Genomic DNA, 21,195 nt, shown 5'->3' on the forward strand with positions numbered 1-21,195 from the left:
AACCAGAAAAAAAAAAAAAAAAAAAAAAAAAAAAAGGAAAGCAAATAAAGGAAATAATTGATACTAGTTGGTGTAATCTCTTTTTTTTCCAACTTCTACTCCTAGATTCTTTATAGTATCTCAAAGGTGCATGGTTTGTGTAAAGCTTTCGATTGGAGTTTACACTTCTCATTCAGGAATAAAAAAATTGCAATTGTGGTTGTTGCTGGGATGGGGATGGTCACCTCCCTTCCTCCAGCAGCTCCTGCCAGGACAGAACCCCTGCTGCTCCCATATTCCACTGCAGCAAGCTGGAGCACCTAACTGCCATACCAGCCCGCAGAGAATGTTGCCAGCCTTGGACCCAGGCTACCAGCCGACTCCATCACTCCCTCTTCAGAACGAACACAGGCACAGAGCTGAGCTCTCAGAAGGGCAGGAGCGAGCTCAGTGTAAGGGCTCTTCCCAACAGCTCCTCTGAATTGAGCTTCTGACAGCAGAAGCTCAAAACGTCAGCCAAAGGTGTTGAGCTCCCATCTCTCTCTTGTCAGCTATGTACAGTTCTCTTGATGAAATAAGAGCAGCATGAGAGAAAGGCAAAAGGATCATACCAGATCAGATTGCCAGTGTCATTACTTGTCATCCGCCTGTCAACACTTCCAGTAGCCAGGGAGAAAAGGAAAGCTGCAGCAGAAAAACCAAGGCTAAACAAGCTTATGGTCTCCACGTGAGGAAAAGGACCAAGAGGTTGCAGAAAACACCAAAGATGTGAGTTCCCGCTACCAAGGCTGGGCAAGGTCTGCCCCATAGCACTAGCCAGCTGAACGCAAATTTGAGTAATTTTGAGCAGAAAGCAGATGGGAACCAACCAGACCAGGACTGCTCATCAGCTCAAGGGGACAGGCTCTCCCTGTGAGGAGCTGGGTCCCACAGGTTCCCATCATGTGAAGGCACTCCCAGTGACCACGGGTGTTTGCCAGGGCTGCATCCCAACCGACTTTCTTGACATCCCTGCTAGTGCAGGAGACAGACAATGGCTGTGCAGGGCACGTGCAGGGCCGGGCTGCAGTAGGAATTCTGTGTGCACCAAGGGACAAGACTGTCAGCAGTTGTAACAGACAGGACACTTACCCCTTCTGCAGCATTCATCTGTCCTAGTGCCAGGCTGTGCCAGCTGGCAGGAGGCTGGAATGGGCTGTGAAGAGAGAAACACATAAACAAGCTGAGGGACAAACACTACCAGATGCATCCCCTGCTGACTACACAGAGACTGAAAGTAATCTGCACTCTGGTTATCAGGTCCTGAATTAATAAAATGCCATCAGCCAGTCAGAGGTGGGGGAAAAGAGCCCACAGGCAAAACCAGGTAAGTAATGTGAGCAGCCAGGCTCCTTCTCATCATCTTCAGAAAATAACATAAACCCTTTTCTGCAGTTGTGGACAGTGCCTCTGCTTACCTGACTTAGCCCTCTTCTGTTTCCACTGCTCAGTCTCGCTAAGAGTTAAAGTCTAATCAGAATTGAGGAATATAAATAGCACCAACCAGAAAACAGTGCAGAGCCAGTCCTAGGACCACTACTCAAACACCACAGCGGCTACCTCTTCTCATTTGCTCCAAATTACTCCTTAATTAAAATGAACCCATCGAGCTGATTAGTCAAAATAAGTTTGGGTACATGTTAATCCCCTTACTGATTAGCATCACCTCCTTCTAGAGAGGTTGCTGAGAAATACATGTGAGATCCATCATTTGGAAATTCTGAAGGCAGTGTGTGGGATGGAAATACTGTAATGTGCCAAAGAACAAGCAGCCCAAATGACAGCAGCCCCAGTGAGGCCTGGAATATGGCACAGGTGTGTCACTGCAGGACACGCAGGACAGGAAATCATTAGGCCATGTGACTTGATGATGAGTCCAAGCCAGCCTCTTCACAGGCAGACAACACAAATGGCCAGGCACCAGGGTGCCGAGGCTTGGATCTGTTAATAACAAAAGCTTTGATAAAGTAAGAAGAAAAGACAATGCTGTGGACAAAGAGCTCAGTCATCAGGTGACAGATGTCATAGAAAGCCATGGCATAAAGCAGGCAGGAAGAAAACAAAAAAAATCTCAGTGTAAGGTGATATAGAACAGGAAAGAAGGCCAAGACAGTGCTGAGAAGAGCAGTCAAGGCAGCCTGATCTGGGGCTCCAGCTCAGTACGACGTCTGTTTTGCTGCTCAAGAGGCAGGTGGTGGATTAGAGTCCAGGATACAGCCTTTTGTAAGAAGGCCCTATTAACATCTATGAACACTCCCCCTGTGTTCTCCAGCCCTCAGTGCAGGCTACTTCTAATGCCAGGAAAATGGCCCTGCCAAAAGCACCGCATTTGAAGTTAATCTCGAGCCCCCTCTCAGGCTGCTGAAAGCCAAGTGTGCATCCTCTCAGATCAGGCTGGAAAAGTAACTTCAAAAGTACACTGCTTAAAAAGGACTCAGCAGAAGTTCAGAAATGAAAGGATAATTACGGGCTTGAAAACTGTGCACAGGAGGCAAGAATGGAAAGATGGAAATTGATTACATCAGGGAGGAACTGCAGAAAAAATACATGATACAATAATTAGAGGCATAAGGAAGATGACGGGAGGCACTTGTCCTCCCTTTCTTGTAAGATACAAGGGCTAGACAACGAAAATGACAGAATACAAGGTCAAGTGTTGTGTGAAGTTAACAAAAGCAGCTGAACTTTTGTAACCATCACAACTGCCTGGAAGGGAAATGAAAACTTGTGATGTGATATTTAGCCAGACCAGAAGGTATCAGTGGAGAGAGTAATGCCAAATAGCGGCAGATTAAATCCCTGCAAGCTCTTTCCTTGACCCTTTCTTGTGAAGAATCTGATCCCGGCTCATCTTGATGAGCTCAAACTCCCAGGAAAACTTTTTGCATGATCATAACATCAGAGCCAAAGACACTGAGGCAAAGAATGAGGGAAATCTGATGAGATTTTAGTGGGGCTGCCAACAGGCAAGTGTGAGGCTTCCTTAGGAGAACAGTCTCTGAATGAAGAGCCGCAGGTCACCCACCACAGTGTAACAACTCCTCTCAAACACACTAGACCTCAAACACCAGCAAGGCCGCCATGTCCGCTGGCCAGACTGAGATAGTTTTCTTCTTCACAAAAATTTGCATTGCCATGAAGTTTTCAACCAATGCATTGAGCTTCATCCTTTAAAATTTTTCTGCTGGTGATTTTATATTAACTCTAAGAGACTCTAGACAATATCCCTAAGGTAGCAGTAGGATTAATTACAACAGTCAGTCACCAAAATGCTTTTTTAAAAGTCAGAGGCAAACCAAGCACGGGTTCCACTCACTGTGAACGCTGCACAGCTGCTCAGTGAGAAATCCAGCCAACTGCAAAGCCACTTCAGCACCTGAGTGTCATCAGCAGAATCCAGTAAAAGATAATCCTGGCAGACGCCTGCAAAATTCTACATCAAGTGCAATCACAATGACTTTTTTTGCCCTAGAACATTATACACAGGCACTGCCAAATTATGTTTGCATCTTGTTTTAATAATATAATCCAGCTCATTTCATACGTAATAAATTCATTAAGCTTTGGGGGTTTGTACAAGATCAAGCACACTTTAACAGAATTCATTTAAATATCCTTCTTTTAACAATTAATAATTTCACAGTTCTGTAAACACGTTTCAGTGCTCGTTGAGTTCATACTAGCTTCCACCACATGTTTCAGAAGGCAGCTTAGTGTACCTTGCCAGTAAAAACACAGTACAGGAGGGTCACGCTGCCAGCAGGTGATCACAGGCCCTTGCCCTGCCCAGTCTATGGTGCCTTCTGCCTTTCCATGCATGGGAAAGTCACACAGCATTGTCACAGCTCCAGGTCCTGCAGGTCTCCCCAGCTGGGGCCAATTTTCACTTTAACATTCAGTTTCACTGAGAGCTTGATGGCGTTTTCCATCTCATGTCTCACAATCTGAGCAACCTAGGAGAAAACATCAGGCATCACACACACACACATAGCTTCAATGCTCTGGGTTTCTGTCAATAGCTGGGGCAGACAGACACCTGGAATTCCTATCCTGCATTTATTTGCACTGACTTACTACCAATGGGAATGCAACTAAACTAGTGTTTTGGAATGGAGAAACTGTATAAAGCCAGTGAGATTTTATGCAACACAGAGCTGAGACTGGTTATGCAGTGTTTAAGACTACTCAAAAAAGGAGCCAAGATTAACTTTCTGTTAAACACTTGGGTGTCCTGAAGAGTCTCGTCTTTCACTCAGCTGCATAATTCTTAAGTGTTTCGTGGAGTCTGTTCTGAAAACTTCAAGGTACCGAAAGCAAGAAACAAAACAAATTTGCCAGAAGCAAAGAACGGTGGCTCCTCTGTGTTGTAGCAGCTTGAAAAGCACTCTGTGAAACACAAATTATAAACCTCTCAGAAAGCAGGTCACATACCATGTGGGTGCTACAAATACTGCCAGGTTCCCCCTAACTATTTATTTAAGGCAACTCCTGCCCTCTAGTAAACAGACGAGGTAATTGTTCTCTGTTCTCCAAAAGTATTCTTAAGAAAACATTCATTTAAATTCACAGTTAGGAGAACAGAAATTATTCCTTTCTGCAGCTGTTTGGATTACAAGAGACTGGATTTCTTTTTCTCCTGACTGTAAAAATCTGCCCTGGGCAAAGGTATTCCCTTTCCTCCCCCAAGTCCTATGCAAAATCCAGCCTGTCTGGGATTGCTTATTTGAATTAATCTTTCAATCCACACCTATCCCACGAACCTCTCCACAGCAGAGTGAAAAGAGGCTTTGGAGTTACAATGATTCCTCAGCTCAGCTAGAAGCCACCCTGGCAGCAGAGGAGCTATTCAATCTGTCTGACCCTTCCATGTGTTTTCATAATTTCCTCCCAGGTAGCCACCATAGAAATTCCTCCATCGTTTTTGCTGGGGAATGGAGGAGGGGATTTGAGGAGATCAGAGCACAAGTTGTTACAACAGCATGAACTATGCCCCTGCATACTGCATTTCAAAATGATCTTTATAACCTAGAAAAATGCTTTGAAATAGGATGTAATTCAGCACAGATGAGTACAGACTAGAAAGAAGCAGGGTAGAGAATTAGAACAATAATCTACTATTCAAAAACAGGATGAAAAATAACTGCCTAGGCAGGAAAAAAAAAATGGGTTGTCAGAGATTAAAAACTGAACAGGGCCTAAGCAAGGCACACTGCTGTAAGAAAATAAGAAAATGAAATTCTGGAGCATAGAAAATGTTACTTGCATAACACACAAATCAATTTTCCACTCTATTCAAACCACTCCAGCCTTGATCAAGTTTGGGGCCCAGCAGATCAAAAGAAACATGAACCATACAGAAGGAGATTCTCTGAGAATGGTCACAAGTCCAGCACATGGCACCAGCAAAGAAAATCGGACTAGGTCTGCTGCACCTGGAATGAGGTACAGCAGCTGTGCTGCAGGTGAGACAGGAAAACCTGCTAGTTTAATCAACTGCCCAGAAAAATCTAGGGAGAAATATATCTGAAGGAAGTTAGAAAACCTGGTAATAATTGCTCTTGAAGTTGAGGTAGTTAATGAAATAAATAGAATACAATAAATAATAAGCAAATCCATTTGCTTGTCTCCAGTTCTCCTAGGAACACCATGATAAATTGGAGTCAGTATCTAAAGACTTTAAGGCCTATGCTCAGGGGATTTCAGTCTTCTACAGGAAGAATATTAGGAGCCTTTTCGTCTCAAAAGCAGACTTCCTAGATTGAAGCAGCAGATGTCTGAACAAAGCTGGCAAAATGAGAAAAAGCTCAAGCTGAGACTCAAGACAAAAATATCAAACCCTTTGTTTTAATTTACATGAATGTATCAATATTATTAATAAATATACTCATTTATATTCTTCATATTTTTATTAGTGCATATTTATTAATAGATACATGCATGCTCAGGCCAGCCAGCACTGCTGAAAGCTCTGTCAGATTAGGAGTTACTGCTTGCCATCAGGAGAGGAGCTTTTGTCATTAGTGATGAGCCCATGCAGAAGTAGAAGAAAGGGACCCCAAGATATGGAAGCATGGCCTGGGAGCCTCCCTGTGTTTGTGCTCAGGACTTAGGAAACACTAAGCTGCCAACATCCAGCTCAAACACCTGCCCCTGAGAGCTGCCACACAGACTCTTCTGTGCCCAGGTCCAGGAGTGCCTTCAGGGAGGAAGAGCACACACACACAGAGACATTAAGGGCACTTAAAAACCACAGAACATTCCTTGTACCTGCCCTGCTGCCAACCAGCACCACAATGCTCCTACCAGGAAGAAGTAGGGAAGGAGGAAATGAGTACCAAAAGGATTGAATCCTCCTTTCCCTGAAGGGAGTACAAACCACAGCTGTTGTAATACATGTTCTGTGTTAGGCACCAAAGTATAAGCAGGGAGGCAAAAATACCTCCAGATGAGGAAATATTTCCCCCTACACCTGTCAACAATACTAACCCAACTTGGCTCATCAAGCCTCACAGAGAAGAACTGCTGTTACAAACAACATAGCACACTCTGAAAAAGAACTTCAGCCATGGGGATGGCTTGAATCCAAAAATCAAGGGATCAAGCATGCAAAAATGTTTTTTCACTTTATTTTCACAGACCTTTCAGCACCCAGGGAGGGGGGATCCAGGGAAGAGAATGTGAGCTCCTAGAGGAGAGGCTTGTTTGAAATACAGTAACGCAGTAGAGCTGAAAGAGGAACTGCAGGGCTGTACCTGGATGACATCGTCCTCTGCAACTTCATAGAGCAGCTCATCGTGCAGCTGGAGGATGAAGAAGCCTCCCTTGATGGGATGTAACATCCCTGTGTTTCTCCTCCTCAACAGCCTTCCTACACAGGTGAAGAGCAGAGTTTGTTAGGCACCATCACACAAAAGTGTGTTTCTTGTATCAAAAACCTTTGCACATTCCTAATGTTGAAAAAAAGAACACAAGGACATTGAAAAAAGCTCATGCCTACAAACAAAAATCACAAATCCTGGCTATTCGATCAATATTTGCACAGCTATTGAGGCAAAAAATGTTAATGAAAATATTTTAGATTTATACATTTCAGCCTTACATTATAAAGATATGAATCAGAACAGAAGCAACAGAAGTTGTGTCTCCAGAACCATCTGTTTTGAAAGTAAATTTTAAAGAAAATCGTGCAAAGTTTAATCAGAAGCTGGTTCACAACATTCTCTCTGGCAATGAATTAGGATTCTGCTTTTCTTCTAGAAATATTTTAATGGCTAGTTTAAGAAAGCAGTCAGCCACCTGCAAAATGCAGTTTCTGAAACTGTAGCTCCTGAGTAGAAATGAGGAAGGAAAAAAAGAGCAGTTACTGAATAAACAAGTAATCAGCTGACAAAATCAAGATCCTGGTGGGCCTTCCCTGACAAAAAGTCAAAGGAACCCTTCCCTGGTAAAAGCTGTGGATGTTCTAAAATAAACAAACACAACCTCACACACAGAGACTCAGAAGTTATTTATTTCTCAGGTTAGCTAACAGGAGGACTTCTGTTCACAGAAAGGGTTTCAAGCCATCATCAGTTCCTCACACAAGCCTCACACTGAAGCAGCAATGTTGAAGCAGCCACATGATACAGCATGCTCCTCTGACGGCACAGGCTTGCTGAAAAAGAATGCCTTCCAGTTCTTGTAACACTCAGTAGCAGAGCAGGGGAAAACTGTCACAAATGCACCTACCCACCTCCCTACGATTACAGTGGCCAAAGGTCAGTATCTTCTGCTCCTAGGAGGGGTGGGAAGCTCTGCCAAGCACATGCCTTCTACTCATAGCTAACCTCTGAATCTGGTCTCTCCAAAATAAACTCCCTGACACATTTTTAGAGGTTTGGCAATTAATTATTTCATTTCCACAACAGACTCTTCATTATAAGACAGCTTCATGTTTCAATTGAAGCATAAGAACTATCAAAGAAATAAAGCTCTCCATTTCTTTCTAAAATACAACTGATGAACAAAACATCTACATTAAGCTAAAAAAAGTCTTTGTGGCATTCCTCTGGGAATGAATACCCCAGCACAGCTTTGCTATCTACAGCCTGAAAAAATTTATGCTGATACATGCTTCATGTAACACTCTTGTGAAGCCTCTCTACGTCAAATTCCAACCAACAAATTCCAGACTTAATTCTAACCAAAAAATGTATTTTTAGAACCAGAAGTCATCCCACTCCACTTTTTCACTGCCTCTGAAGCCACAGTATCTGCTCAGTACCTCCTTCCCACTTCTGAACAAATCTGTGGTGCCATCACAGACCATAGCACACGAACTCTCGCTACCAACCCTTGCAAGATCTTCTCCGAAGTAATTGGGAGTCTCTGTTCTGGTCACATTGGCTTTAGTTTGTTGAGCATTCTTCCTCCTCCTTCCTGATGACTTTTTTGTCCCTTAAACACAGATTTACCACTGTCAGGAAATAAAACTTCTCCCATCACTAGGCCCAAAGGCACTAACTTTTTTCAGGTTGGTTTTTTTGTTTTTTTTTTAAATTTACATTTGTAACACTGAAAATCTTGCTCCAGTGTGCAAAGAAGAGGCAACCATACCAGTCTTCTCTCTTGGGAAGTTGCTCTCCAGATGACCATGGGACTTGATCACAGAAGAGAAAGCTTCCAGGCGTCTCTGAATATTCACAGTGGCTGTTTTGACAATATCTGCAGCAGATCCCTGAACAGTTGTATTCACAGCCTGGCGCTCTGCCTGAACAGAGAGAGTTGTTCTCAAATCTCACCCCCAAAAAAAATCAAATCCAACATGTCAAATGTACTTAACTAAAAATAATAAATACATGGCCAAATATACACAGAATAAAAATTCCAAATAAAGAGCTTTTTCTATCTGACTGAGAGAAAGACAACACATTATGGACACAAAATTTCTACAGGCTCCTGAGAAAATTCCAAAAATTTAAAATTAATGAATATAAGTGTAATAATCTGCAAGAGTGGCAATCCACAAGGAGAAGCATATACCCATGGTAACAGTCTCAAGGGAAGAGGAAAAATCTGTTAATCTAAGCACCACAAGACACTTCTGCCTGTCTTCAAAGCCATAAGGGATGGACAACCAAAGGCAAGAAACTGGACTTCATGGACTAACAATCAGGTCTGCCACACTAAATCCTGAACTGCCAGAGCACTACAGCTGTGCTAAAACACAGACCACCTTTTTTTTTCAACACAAGCAACTTTACCACTAATCCCCTCCTCAGACAAGAAAACTGTATTCAAAGTCTCTTTTTTCTTTGCTTAGAGCTGAAACATGTGAAAAGAACTACAAGGATGCTAAAATGAAAGTGAAGATAAGTCATTAACTGATCTTTAATATGATTTTAAAGACTAAATCAAATTTGAACAGAAGATGCACCTACAAAGCTTCCTGCTGAAGTATTTTTCAGATCAAATTGTCCATTATTTTCAAAAGTTTTTTGAAAGCCTCCTTGTTTCCCTGTCAACTATTCAGAGTACAAACTCCCCCACTTGCTCCCTCTTCCACTCCAGTCTTTAATTCCACACAACCTGAGCCAGCTTCCTACTGAGAAGTATAATGTTTTCCTAGGGAGTCAATTTACTCCTACTGAAGTAAAGTCTATGGCAGAAGTGTCCAAAATTACCTAGGAAAAAAAAAATCTGCTAGTGCAAATGTGTGTTCTAGAGTAAATATTTATCTAAGAAGTTAAAGAAATTTTCCTTTCAGGGAAAATATGAAAAGGAACAAATACCCAAAAACATAGGCCTTAAATTCCCTTCCTTGTTCAAGTGCTGACAGCATGTAACATACAAAGACTGCTGAGTGACAGCAACTCAACCTGAAGAGTTAAAGTCCACCCCTATGTGGACGCTTTTTCAAATCATGTCCATTGATTTCAATGAATTACTCACTCCAGCTCCAACGTGGGAGTTCTGAAGTGACGTTAACACAGTGATGACAGCTGCACGCCCAGCCACGGAAGGCTTACATCAAACAGTTCATGACAAAAGCTCTGTTATTCAGAGAATGACTGAGGGACCAATGAACTAAACAAGAATTGAAAGGTCATGACTAAGATGGCTCACAAACCTTGTAAAACTGCAGACAGGTTTTTTTTTTTTTTAGCTACGCAAAGAAATCTGGTATTTTAAAACTAAAACAAAAAAAAAAAATTAGAAATGCACAGCACTCAACATACATGAGCTTTACTGTAGGGATTTGGGTCTTTGATAGCTGGCAGGTATCGCCGTCTCCCCAGGATGGTCTGTACAAACCCATCCCTTCTGCAGCTCTGGACTGTCTCCCTCAAGAATTTCTGAACCCCTGTGAAAGGAGAGAGAAAGTTTTTTGTAATACAGCTGATGTTCTGTACTGACTTCTCAATGGGGTCACTGAAAGCAGTCTGGGGCACCCAAGCAGCAAAGAGGAAATCCTTTAAATTTCCCAGACCCCAACAGTGGACAAAGGCACACAATCACTCATTCAGTTCTGCTGCACAACCTTTTAGGACTTTTGAGGTGGAAGAGAGTGCACAGTGCCAGGATATCTGGCTGTGCACAAGGAGGTGGGAAGTCCATCCTGCACAGTGCCCCGGCACAGAGGGTCATATGTGTGTTATTGATAATGGAGAGGTCAGAACCTGGACCAGCACTGGACAGACAAGTAGTAGGGAGGAAGCAAACTGAAAGCAGAAGCCAGAGCCTTTGATGCCTCATGCTGCCTGACTTCAGGCTGTGTCCCTTCAAATTCTAGGATGAAAGAAAATCATCCACCTGTACTTTGCAAGGGAAGGAGCAAATCTGCCAGGAGTGTTAAAAAGAAACTTAGGTCAAAGAAAGGTGAGACAGGGAAGAGTGAACTTGCACTGCAAGTTCAGGTAACAACTGTACTAAAGTGGGAAAAGTTAACTTCAGATAGTTTCCTTCCATGTTTTCACAATACAAAATGCAACATTCAAAATCAAGACTGACAGCATAAGTCAATTCAATAGGTATGTCATTTAGCAGTCAGCCTGGCAACACACAGCAAGTGAAAATCCATGAGAAGCAAAGTTATAATATAAGGTACACTGCACTTTGTATGCACACACATGTACCAAGAGAGAGGAAGAAGGAAGTCATTCCTAACAGTCATAAAGGACTATTCAGAAATTAATGGAGACTAAAGAGAATCTTAACAGAAAACCATTTCTCTGCATGTGTCTCCTAAAGAAACAAACCCAAAATCTTCAGAACACAATTTTCCAGCTCATTTTCAAGTCCTATGATTAGATCTAGCTGCCTCTTGTCCCATTTGCCCTCCATTCTTTTTCTGATTGCAGCTCTCTCTGCAGCTTTCCTAAAAATTAACATGCTTCTTAGAAACAGAAACATGTCTTTTTACAGAACATGGGAGAGCTACTCTGAGCAGCTGGGTATAAATTAAAGGGTAATATGTAAAATGGTTTAAAACATCACGAAAGCAGAAGACAAAAACACAAGAAAGAAATGGCTATATTTAAAAATTATAAGAAGCATGGTCTAAAGTTGTCACAGCACATTATTTGAAGCTTATGTTTTAATAAAGAAAAGCATTCTCATTCAGGAACTTAAGAGCTTTAGAATTACTCCTCAGGGCTTATTGATTAATATAACAAAAATATTATTGTAATAAGTGAAGAATAAAGTCTTAAAGGTTAATAAAACCAGAGAGTAGAGTAAAACATTACAGAGTATCAAACTGCTGCATTCATGCACTGGACATTTGCAAAATGAAAAATGCTTTCAAGAGATACAAGTAGTAGGTTGAGACAAATTTAGGATTTGAAGAGACATGGAGAGAAGGGATTAAAAACAACCACCACCACCCAGCTCCCAAACAGCCATATCCAAACCTGTGTATCTTGATTTGAAGGACTCAATATAATTGGCAGCTTCATTTTCATCAATCCCCATCTGCTCGCCTAAAGATTTTGCTCCTATTCCATAGATGATTCCATAGCAAATCTGCCAGAGGAAAGGGTGAAGAATTGCAACCGTTTGGTCAGCCATGCAGAGAAAGCAGAGGCAAAACAAAATGTGATTCACTGGAAGATAAGTGTATGGAAACAAGGGCAAGTATTCAAGAAGAGAGACCCACTCTGAGTCCAAGCCATTCATGCTGTTTTTCTCTGCCCTCATCCCCCAAAACCCTGACACCTCTAGTTGCAGCGTACTGAGAGAGGGAGGACAGACAAAACTACTGAACAATCATGGCCGAATTCAAACAGAAAAGCATATTACAATGTGTTGAACACTGAACCTTCCTGCCCAGAAAGCTGCTATTGACTTTTTTTCCTAAACTTACCTGCTTAGCTTGTTGCCTGGTCCTGTCTCCAACGGCTTTGGGATCAATCATTTTCCATTCTGCTGCAATGCTCTTAAAGACATCAGTACCACCATTCAAAGCTTGGATGAGGCGACAGTCGCAAGACAAATGAGCAAGGATCCTCAGTTCCAGCTGAGAGTAATCAGCAGCCAAGATTAAGCCACCTGAAATCAAGAAGTTATCAGACAGCCTTATTTCAAAAATTACTCCGATATACCATCCAGCTTGGCAACAAGAAGGACTGAACCCATTCTTTATCTTCTGCTCTGAGAGTTTTTCACAGCAATTTCTATCAAGACAAATTCTTGCCTGTTTCCCCAATGCTCAGACTTGCCTGCTCTACATCTAGTCACATTTAGAATCCATCAAAATCACATAAACAAGTATCTGTTCAGGTGTCTAAGGCAGAGCAGGCAATGTGAGAACTGACATTTGGATAGAAAGAGCACTAGGTAGAGTACAACTGGCATATTAAAAGCCTTGGCTACCTCTTTAAAGAACACATTCTTAAAGAGAAAATGAAAGTGTGAACATGTGAATGATAGCATTTGAATACTTTGCCCGACTGAATCTCTCTCTTTTACAGTTGTGTGAATAATTTTGAAGGCATGCTAACTACTGCACTAGTTTCCCAAGTAGGCTGCTTAGACAAATGTATACTGTTATCAATTCTTTCTTAAACCTTCATTGTATCTAGGATTTTTTGGTAACCATATACTTAACAATTCCAGAGCATGACCTGGGCATTACCTGGGAAAGGAACAAAAGCATGCCTCATGCTAACAGAAAATGGTACCCGTCTTTCTTCAGATCTGTTTGCAGCTTGAACCTTTAGCCCATTAGGCAAAATACTGGAACGCTTTCTGCATCTGTAGAGAAAAAAAATAACTGCCCTTCACCAATTTCTAAAATACCAAGAGATGAATAATCATTTTTATCACAACAGATCAGTGAAACCAAGTGAGATATTGGCTGCTATTCCATTTTTCTGGACAATCCATACCCAAATTTGACCACAGAGGAACTGGACAGAGACTACATAAACACCTGAAAGGGATTTATTGATTCCAAAAAGATTTAGGAATAAATCTTCCTAGTATATTCAGGATTCAGTTGAGAAATTGGATAATTCTGCTCTAAAACAGGTAAGATGAATGGCCACACAGTAAGATCTGTGATAAGCTTATTCCAGAAAGACAAGAGAGTCACAGGAATCCTAAATATTCAACACTCCACCTTGACTGCCGAGTGTCTCAACATCATTCTCCTGAATGCATACAACAGCCCAGAGGCAGAAAAATTCCCCCCTCCCCAGCATCACCCTCATTACTGCACACACACACACACATTCACAAGTAAGACTGTAAAAACAGCAGAAATTGCAGAAGAGGTGCTCATAACACACTGCATGTTTCCTCCCTAAAGACTGAGGGAAAAATTGACCCAAAGCTGCTCAATTTTCTTTTCTGAGTGGCCAAAAGCTTACAGTGTCATCTATATGCTCTGCATCCTCTCAGGGCTGGCTTAGGTCTCCTGTCCCACCAAGTCATGGAATTGTATCCATGAGCGATTCCACTGAACAGTGCACAGCTCTGACATTCTGATGTGATTAACATCACATTCTCCCATCAGCACCAGTCTACCAGACAGTCCAGTGGGCTCTTCCATGGAAGGCAAAAAGCCTTTATAAGTTCTGGATGTCTGGATCAGGGATCTGAATAAATTCTTTATCAAAATGAAAAGGTATCTCTAAGATCAAAACTAGTTTCAGCAGAGCACAGAAAAAACATCATGCTCACCCTTGTGCACTTCCTTTTCTTCTTAAATATTGGCTTTTCAGGAATGGTAGGGATCAATGAGATGAAAGCACAAAAATCACAGAAATAAATTTTCAAAAGAAATAAAGGTGAAGGACAATTGCATGTCTGACTACTGCAGAAAAATCACACTGTTCAGCATAGGTTCTCAGTTTATTAAATGAGTAAAGGCTTTATACCATGACCTAATTTAGCTGCACTCCTTTGGTCAGAAGCTTCTTACAACAGGAGGAAAAAGTAGCAATAGTAGTCAGTAAAATAATATACAGTTTGGACCAAAGTGTGGAAGGCCAATCAGACTTGGCTGGATGGCAATTTCTTTTGCACCAGCAGTAATTTCTGTGCCTTTAAGATAGCCCACCTTCCTAACAAAGTGGCTGCTTAACTAAGGAATGCAGGAACATGCAGGAAAAGTTAGCCTGAGAAACAGACATCTCAAAGTCTGGCAGGTGCTGCAGTCCTTTGATGGGCTCTTCTCTACAGGAAGAATTGCAAGAAACCAGCACAGTCCCCAGTCACCCTGAAAAGCTGCTGCTAGCCTGAGCATTGCGACAGCTTTATCTCAGAACGACATTCCTGTCTCCATGGCTACGCCGGGTTCTTCTGAGGAGATATGGACAAGATCCTTCTACTCCTGAGTTCCCTTCCCAAGGCACAAGGTTGTTAAATACATGGTGTTTAGCAGGCGCCAGACAGAAGAAGTAAAAACCTTCTCCAGTTTCTCACATGTGGGGAAAAAAGGTTAGAAAAGTCTCTCAGGTGACACAACTGGGACAAGAACCTGAATGGAAAGAGAAACTGTAAGGGCAGAAAAGCACCACTAAGCAGGAAGCCTCAAAGCTCACAAGGGAGATGCTAAAAGATTGACCTTTGTGTTTCATAGACTTCCATACAATTATTTAGGCACTGTTACATAATGCTGTCAAAGTAGAATTGTAGAATCACAGAAGACAGGGTATCTGGTTAAGGGAAACCAAATATAGAAATCTTCCTCTGCTACCTGGTAGTTTCTGCAGGTCAGTATCACAAATGAAATTATTAACAAAGAATGAAAAATGTGTTCACCCCTGTTCCCTTACAAAGGGAGCTGCACAGCATAAAACAAATGAATTTTCTTCTGCTTCTTCTACAATATTCTATCCTCTTTCAGAGTAGTTCTTAGCAAATCAAACCAGATCCTAAATTCAGTTTAGTTATTTTCACACTCAGGCTTTCCATCCAACAGCTGTGAATGTAACACTAATCTCATACAGAACATCAAAAAGAAAGCAAATAGCTACATGAAACCACATGCTGTTAGCATTATTATGTCTTTCATGTATGACTGATTTTTAGGTATTCATTCCCCTGTAAGAGAAACACCAAATAACAAGTCACACTGACACGACAGCAGTCACAGGTGAAGTCAGAAAAGAGAAATTTGACAACCCAAACACATTAAGATTAGAGAGAAGCTTTGTCAAGATCCTACTACCTGAGCCCCAAAGCAGCACAAGAATTAGCATTTCCATGGGCTTGGGAGGGTGGGCTTTCTTCAACCATTGGCATTTCGATCTCAAAATCTCTTGGCACATTCTGAATATTTGGCTCTGTGAAGGTTACTCGACCTGAAAGAAAGACAGAGCAGAACCAAGGTCCAATACAGCTGCACATACTGTATCTCCAAAATACAATGGCCAGGAGAGTGAGAAGACACAACCACTGAAAAAAAATTTAAAAAGGAAAAGTAGTTTGTGATTGATGGCCTTGTTATGGTTCCCCATTTCTGTATCACTAATAAGAAACTCCCAAAACCAGAACCTGTTCTGGAATCAGAGATTTACATGTTAATATGTGCAAGAAAGTAATAATATTGCTCAGCAAACACAAAAGCTATTTTAAACACATCTGTTTTCTTAAGGCAGGTATATGTCAGTATCTTTGTTTGGTTGAAGCAGAGCACCGGGTTGATTTCCTATGTTTTCCTCTTAGAAAAGCTGCACCCACATACAAAAAGATAAAAAAATCAGTAAGATTGAAGGCATTTGCACACATTTGTTCACCTGTAGCTGTGTGAGTCTGTGCAATTGGATATATCCTTTCCATTCCCAGTGCAGAATTCAATCGTTTCTCCCTCTGTAGTGGAAACACCACTTTAGTAATGGCATTGTTGATCCTCCTCCATTCCAGTATCAGCCCTGGCAATGGGTGAAGTGCCTTTAATTTCTCCAAAACATCCTTGTGGGAAGAAAAGGATACAACTAATCAACAGCCTTTTAAATCTTATTTTAAAAGTTTTTGCAGTTCTGCAGGGAAAAGTGACTCCTTCACCTACAGTGAGCTTCCAGTGTCACTGCCTTAAAATTAAATTTATATCCTCTCCACTTATACCACCTACATCTGGGTAATCAAAGCATCACCTGACATAGCTGCAATTTTATTACCCATGAGAAGACAATCACTTCTCTTTGGACTTCTGCACCCTCATCATCACTCTTAATCTGCACCAACCAATAAGCCACCTGAAATGATGAAATAAAGCATCACTTGCCAAAGGTTCCCTACATTGTCTCCTCTTGTCCAGAGTTAATGCTTCTCCATCTTCTTGCATATTTTCCTCCCTGCTCTCTCCTATCTGTACACTAGGAACACCAAGTGAAGCCCTTGACCACGCTCCTTGAAAGACAAAGCTCATCACTAGCAATCAAATCCTTTCAGTTTAATCAGAAATATGAAGGGACTAACAAGACTTTCAAAAGACAGTGGAATGCAAACATTTTTAAAAATAACATTTTTTTTGTGTGCCACAGGCAGCTGCAGCCTCATCCCTCCACATCACAAAAGGAGGAAATCCTCCTTTTGCTTCTTGCTCTCTGCTCTTCCACCACCACTGCACCAAATATCTTCACTGTTACCTGAGTTCCAAAAATCAGTATTTGTCTCCCAAGTACAGACTACACTGAACAAGGGGAAACTAGGAAAACAACACAGATTAATGAGTCCTTAAAACAAGAACATATATATCTGCTAATTTTACTTGTCCCGCAAGAGCACCCTTTAGCCTGCAGCAGTTGGTACTAATGCAGGTCCACAATATTTATCAACTGGCAAGAATGTCAATAGCCTTCACATTATACAAGCTTCAGATATAGTAAATTTGATAAACCATCAGATTAGCCATTTTGAAGACAAATTATCTGAAGAAAAAATACAGATTTGATAGCAGCAGGAAGAGAAAACATTGTATTTAGTCAACATGGTATTTAAGTATCTTTCAAGCTGATGTGGAAAAATCCTTCTCCTAACTCACTTTACAAAATTATAATGCTATTTTGGTCTTGCACGTGATTTGGGAAATCAAATTCTGCCTGATTTACTCTTATTGAAGTCTGCTATTCATAGGCATGTCCTCACTGCACTCAAGCTTCAGGAGAGTAGGCGTTACTAACTGCTAACAGAGAAGGTAGAACACAATTCGAATTTCCAGTGGTAACTGGAGGAGCAAAAGGCAATTAAAATTTACTTTCAGACTAGAAAGAGATTTTACTTTACCTTGGTTGTACTGAACTGCTTGCTTAGCCTGACCCTGTTTCCTTTAGCAGTTGTTCTTCTGGTATAACCGAGGGTTTTCTTGTTCCCTTGGACTTTCACATCTCCATTTTGTGGCAACTTCAGCTCCAGGAACAACACCTGAAAGAGGCCAGCATGTCAAATCAGTTTCCTCACACTACTCCCAGGAGAAAACAAAAGCAACTGAGCACTTAAACAGCTTGTTCCAGCCAAAGTTACAAATGTTTCAGGTAATTAAAAAGCTGATTAAAGATCCTGGCTATCAAAGTCATTCCTCCTCATTTTAATTAACTACGAAATGCAATTTAAAATCTCATTTTCTGAACACTCTAAGTTTAAATTCAGAGGTACGCTTTTAGAAAAGGTAATTAACTCCATCCAATAAGCGAGGTTATTACTGACAATCAACTGTAATAAAATATTCAGATAACTGAAAGTGGGAAGAACATATGTGAAAAAAAAAGAAGTGTTAGCAGGGAGTAGGCTTCAGAACAATATGAATGGCAGAGAAAGAGGTGGTCACAAATACCTTTAAGAGAATACTTAGAATATTAGTTTTTCTAACAAATTGACAAAAACCAGAAAATTAAGTATATGTTCATTTGATGACAGAGAGAATATAGCTCTTAATTTTTCACTTCATGTTTCTATGTAGCATCATACACTATACACTACTTAGCAGCTATTGTCTTTGATTTCACAGCTGGCAGAAGGGAACAGAAAGCTTTTCTCCCATTTATGTAGCACAGAAGTTTCAGTGACATAAAACTAGAAGGGTAAAGTTTCATTAACTTATACAAGATACTTTACATGACTCATAATAAATTTCCACATGAGATACAAGCTTCTGTAGTTCAGAAAACAGCATTTCAGACATGAAGCAGAGTGAAACTGAAGTCAAGCATTATTTCAGGAATTCTAACTCAGACTACTGTTACTGAGCAAGATTTCTACATTTGCAACAAAAATAAATATTTCTGTGGAATTTCTTTTACTGAGAGCTGCTTGCAGATTTTTACTACTTCCATATAAAGTACAGCCCCTTAGCAAGAAAATAGTATATGGAGAAAAAAAAGAAGATGGGGAGAAAACTATGCACAGCAATTTTAATTTACTTTAATTATTCCATGTAATGTACATTAAAAAATGTAAGTGAAATTCTTCAGGAATGAAAGAGTTGCTATTTTACATAGAAATCTGTTTCTTAGACTTTAAAAAATATCAGTTCTTAAAAGGTTCTTAAAAGCAGACAGTAGTTGATTCAAAACGTTTAAAGCAGTTTTTCCTCCTTGTTCATGCCTGTACAGGGGCAAGGGTAACAACGCATCCTTTTCAGTACAACTCAACTCTTCTTAGGCTTAAGACTACATGACACTAAATCACATCTTGTGTGCTGGACACTGGCATTGCAAAAAAGCTTCTCCAGTCCTGTACCATTCATCCAAAAAACTCCAAAAGCCATTTGACTGGCAGATCATCTCATGCACCCTGAGAGGCCAAGGTCCTATACAAACTACATGCTTATTTTCACTTGGTTTTTATTTCCAACATACATATTTCCACTTCTACCTTCTTTATCTCTGCTAAAGTTGGCAGAAACCAGAATGATCAGTAACAAGCAGGAGAGACACAGCCTCTCTTGCAGGCAGCAAGCTCATAATGAGCGTAAGGATAAATGAACTCTCAGCAGAGTTGGGTTTGCATTTTGTCTTTTCTTCACTCTTCCCATGAAGAATTTTTTTCTTATTTTAGCCAAAGTCTCTTGATGATAACTTCTGGGGAAGTTCTCCCCCTCCCACCCCAATGCTCACGTACCTCTGCAATGTCATCAGGACTGGTCAAGGAGAAGCTGTGCCCTGCCAGCTGATATGCCTTGGTCTCAATCTGGCTCAGTTTAGCCTGCATGACCTGTTTCTGGGTTTCATAGGCTGTTGTGCTGAAACCAATGCCATTCAGCTCCAGCAGAGCCAAACAATAATGGGTGGGCATCTCCACTTTAGAAAATACATCTGTAGTAAGTGCAAACCCAAGAAAATATTTTATAAAACAGATCAACTGCAGATAAAGACATCCATTAAATTTAAAAAAAGGAGAATCCTCAGTTTTGAAAATACTAAAATGTTCTGATCCACTGAAATCTTTTACTGTAGATTTCATTTAAATACTTTTTTTTTCTGGAATAAGAAATATTTGATAATAAGAAGTGCTCCAGAACTTCCTGCCACAAAAGTATTTAAGGAAGCAGCTTCTGTCAATTTCTTTTTTGAAAAAATACACCTCTTTGTAGATCAACATTTTATAAATTGCAGACATGCTTAATGTAAGGCTTTCTAATTTGATACACTTTAATTCCACCACCCACATCTTTTTAAAGTGTTCTAAGGTTCAACTGTAACAATCATAAATAATATGGTAAATTTGCAATAAAATACTTCAGCAGGATTGGACCATAATCCTTGCCTCTGGATATAATTTAGGGGGAACTATCATCATGACCATCAATAGGTATATTTTTGAGAGTTTTTTTGATGGCTTGTTTTAAAACAGCACAAGCACCTAGCAATTATTAGTGCAAATATATAGGATCATTCACTATGGAATCACAAGAGTTTCATGGACACAATGCATACATGACAAATCATGCTATGTGGGCAGGCCAAAGAGCAATAAGTTTCCTTCAGAAAACATTTGAGGATTTTGGTAATTACTTCTGACAAGAAAATCCAAAAACTTCTGAAAACACTCATGAGAAATCATAGACAGACCCAAAACCTCCTCAGAACGACCAGGGTACTCACTTGGGAGGTACAAATCTGCTTGATTTAGAGATTTAGAATAGACTCTGCTACAGCCTTAACCACTAGAACTGGTGGAGGTTTGGGATATAAGGATTATATTTTAATTTTTTTTTTTTGTTCAGAATATATATGCTTCCAAGAGAATTTCCCTCTTTTCTTTTAACAAATGAACATTTTGAGAGAATATATTTAGATAAGAACTTCCAAACCCAGCTCTCTTCTGCACTGATCATTCAGCCTGTGGTAGGACAGCTGTATTTACCCTCTATCTTTGCCCCCAAAGGGAAGGAGGAGGTCTCTTTACCTGTCAAATTTTCCTTCTGTAATTCCTTGTGGAGCTGGTCCATGACATTGAAGATAAGCACAGACTCTATGGCTGCTCTGTACCGCCCAGACTGTTCTCTACTGGCGCTCAGCCCCAGGCTCTGCACTCCTTGGCCAGTGCCCACTCCTTCCAGGAGGGGCAGCTCACTGGGGAGAAAATTGGTCACCATACTGTGAAGGGTATATTCCTTGGAGCCAGAATCTAGCAGCCAACACGCAACCTTAAAAAGAGAGACCTCCATGAGACAATTTTTGTACCTTTTAGTCATAACACAATGCAAAAATATTTAACCAGGCATTAATTCAAGGTTAGAGTGGATATTAT

General features: G+C 40.8%; 1 protein-coding gene across 2 annotated transcripts in view; it reads right to left on the reverse strand.

Annotated features, from left to right (window-relative positions):
* Positions 1–3,515: 3,515 nt before the first annotated feature.
* The window catches only part of POLQ (DNA polymerase theta), a 51,530-nt gene continuing 33,850 nt past the window's right edge, over positions 3,516–21,195 (reverse strand). For both annotated transcript variants that reach the window (XM_056494671.1, XM_056494666.1), the window contains exons 19-30: positions 20,851–21,091; positions 19,564–19,757; positions 17,731–17,868; positions 16,242–16,416; positions 15,674–15,806; positions 13,133–13,251; positions 12,362–12,546; positions 11,910–12,021; positions 10,236–10,360; positions 8,614–8,767; positions 6,771–6,886; positions 3,516–3,971 (exon numbers count right to left, since the gene is read on the reverse strand). In XM_056494671.1, coding sequence (XP_056350646.1) covers positions 3,858–3,971; positions 6,771–6,886; positions 8,614–8,767; positions 10,236–10,360; positions 11,910–12,021; positions 12,362–12,546; positions 13,133–13,251; positions 15,674–15,806; positions 16,242–16,416; positions 17,731–17,868; positions 19,564–19,757; positions 20,851–21,091 — 1,806 coding nt within the window. In that variant the 3' untranslated portion in view covers positions 3,516–3,857. The remainder of the gene's footprint in view (positions 3,972–6,770; positions 6,887–8,613; positions 8,768–10,235; positions 10,361–11,909; positions 12,022–12,361; positions 12,547–13,132; positions 13,252–15,673; positions 15,807–16,241; positions 16,417–17,730; positions 17,869–19,563; positions 19,758–20,850; positions 21,092–21,195) is intronic.

This window comes from Oenanthe melanoleuca, chromosome 1 (assembly GCF_029582105.1).
Source record: "Oenanthe melanoleuca isolate GR-GAL-2019-014 chromosome 1, OMel1.0, whole genome shotgun sequence".
Taxonomy (NCBI): domain Eukaryota; kingdom Metazoa; phylum Chordata; class Aves; order Passeriformes; family Muscicapidae; genus Oenanthe; species Oenanthe melanoleuca.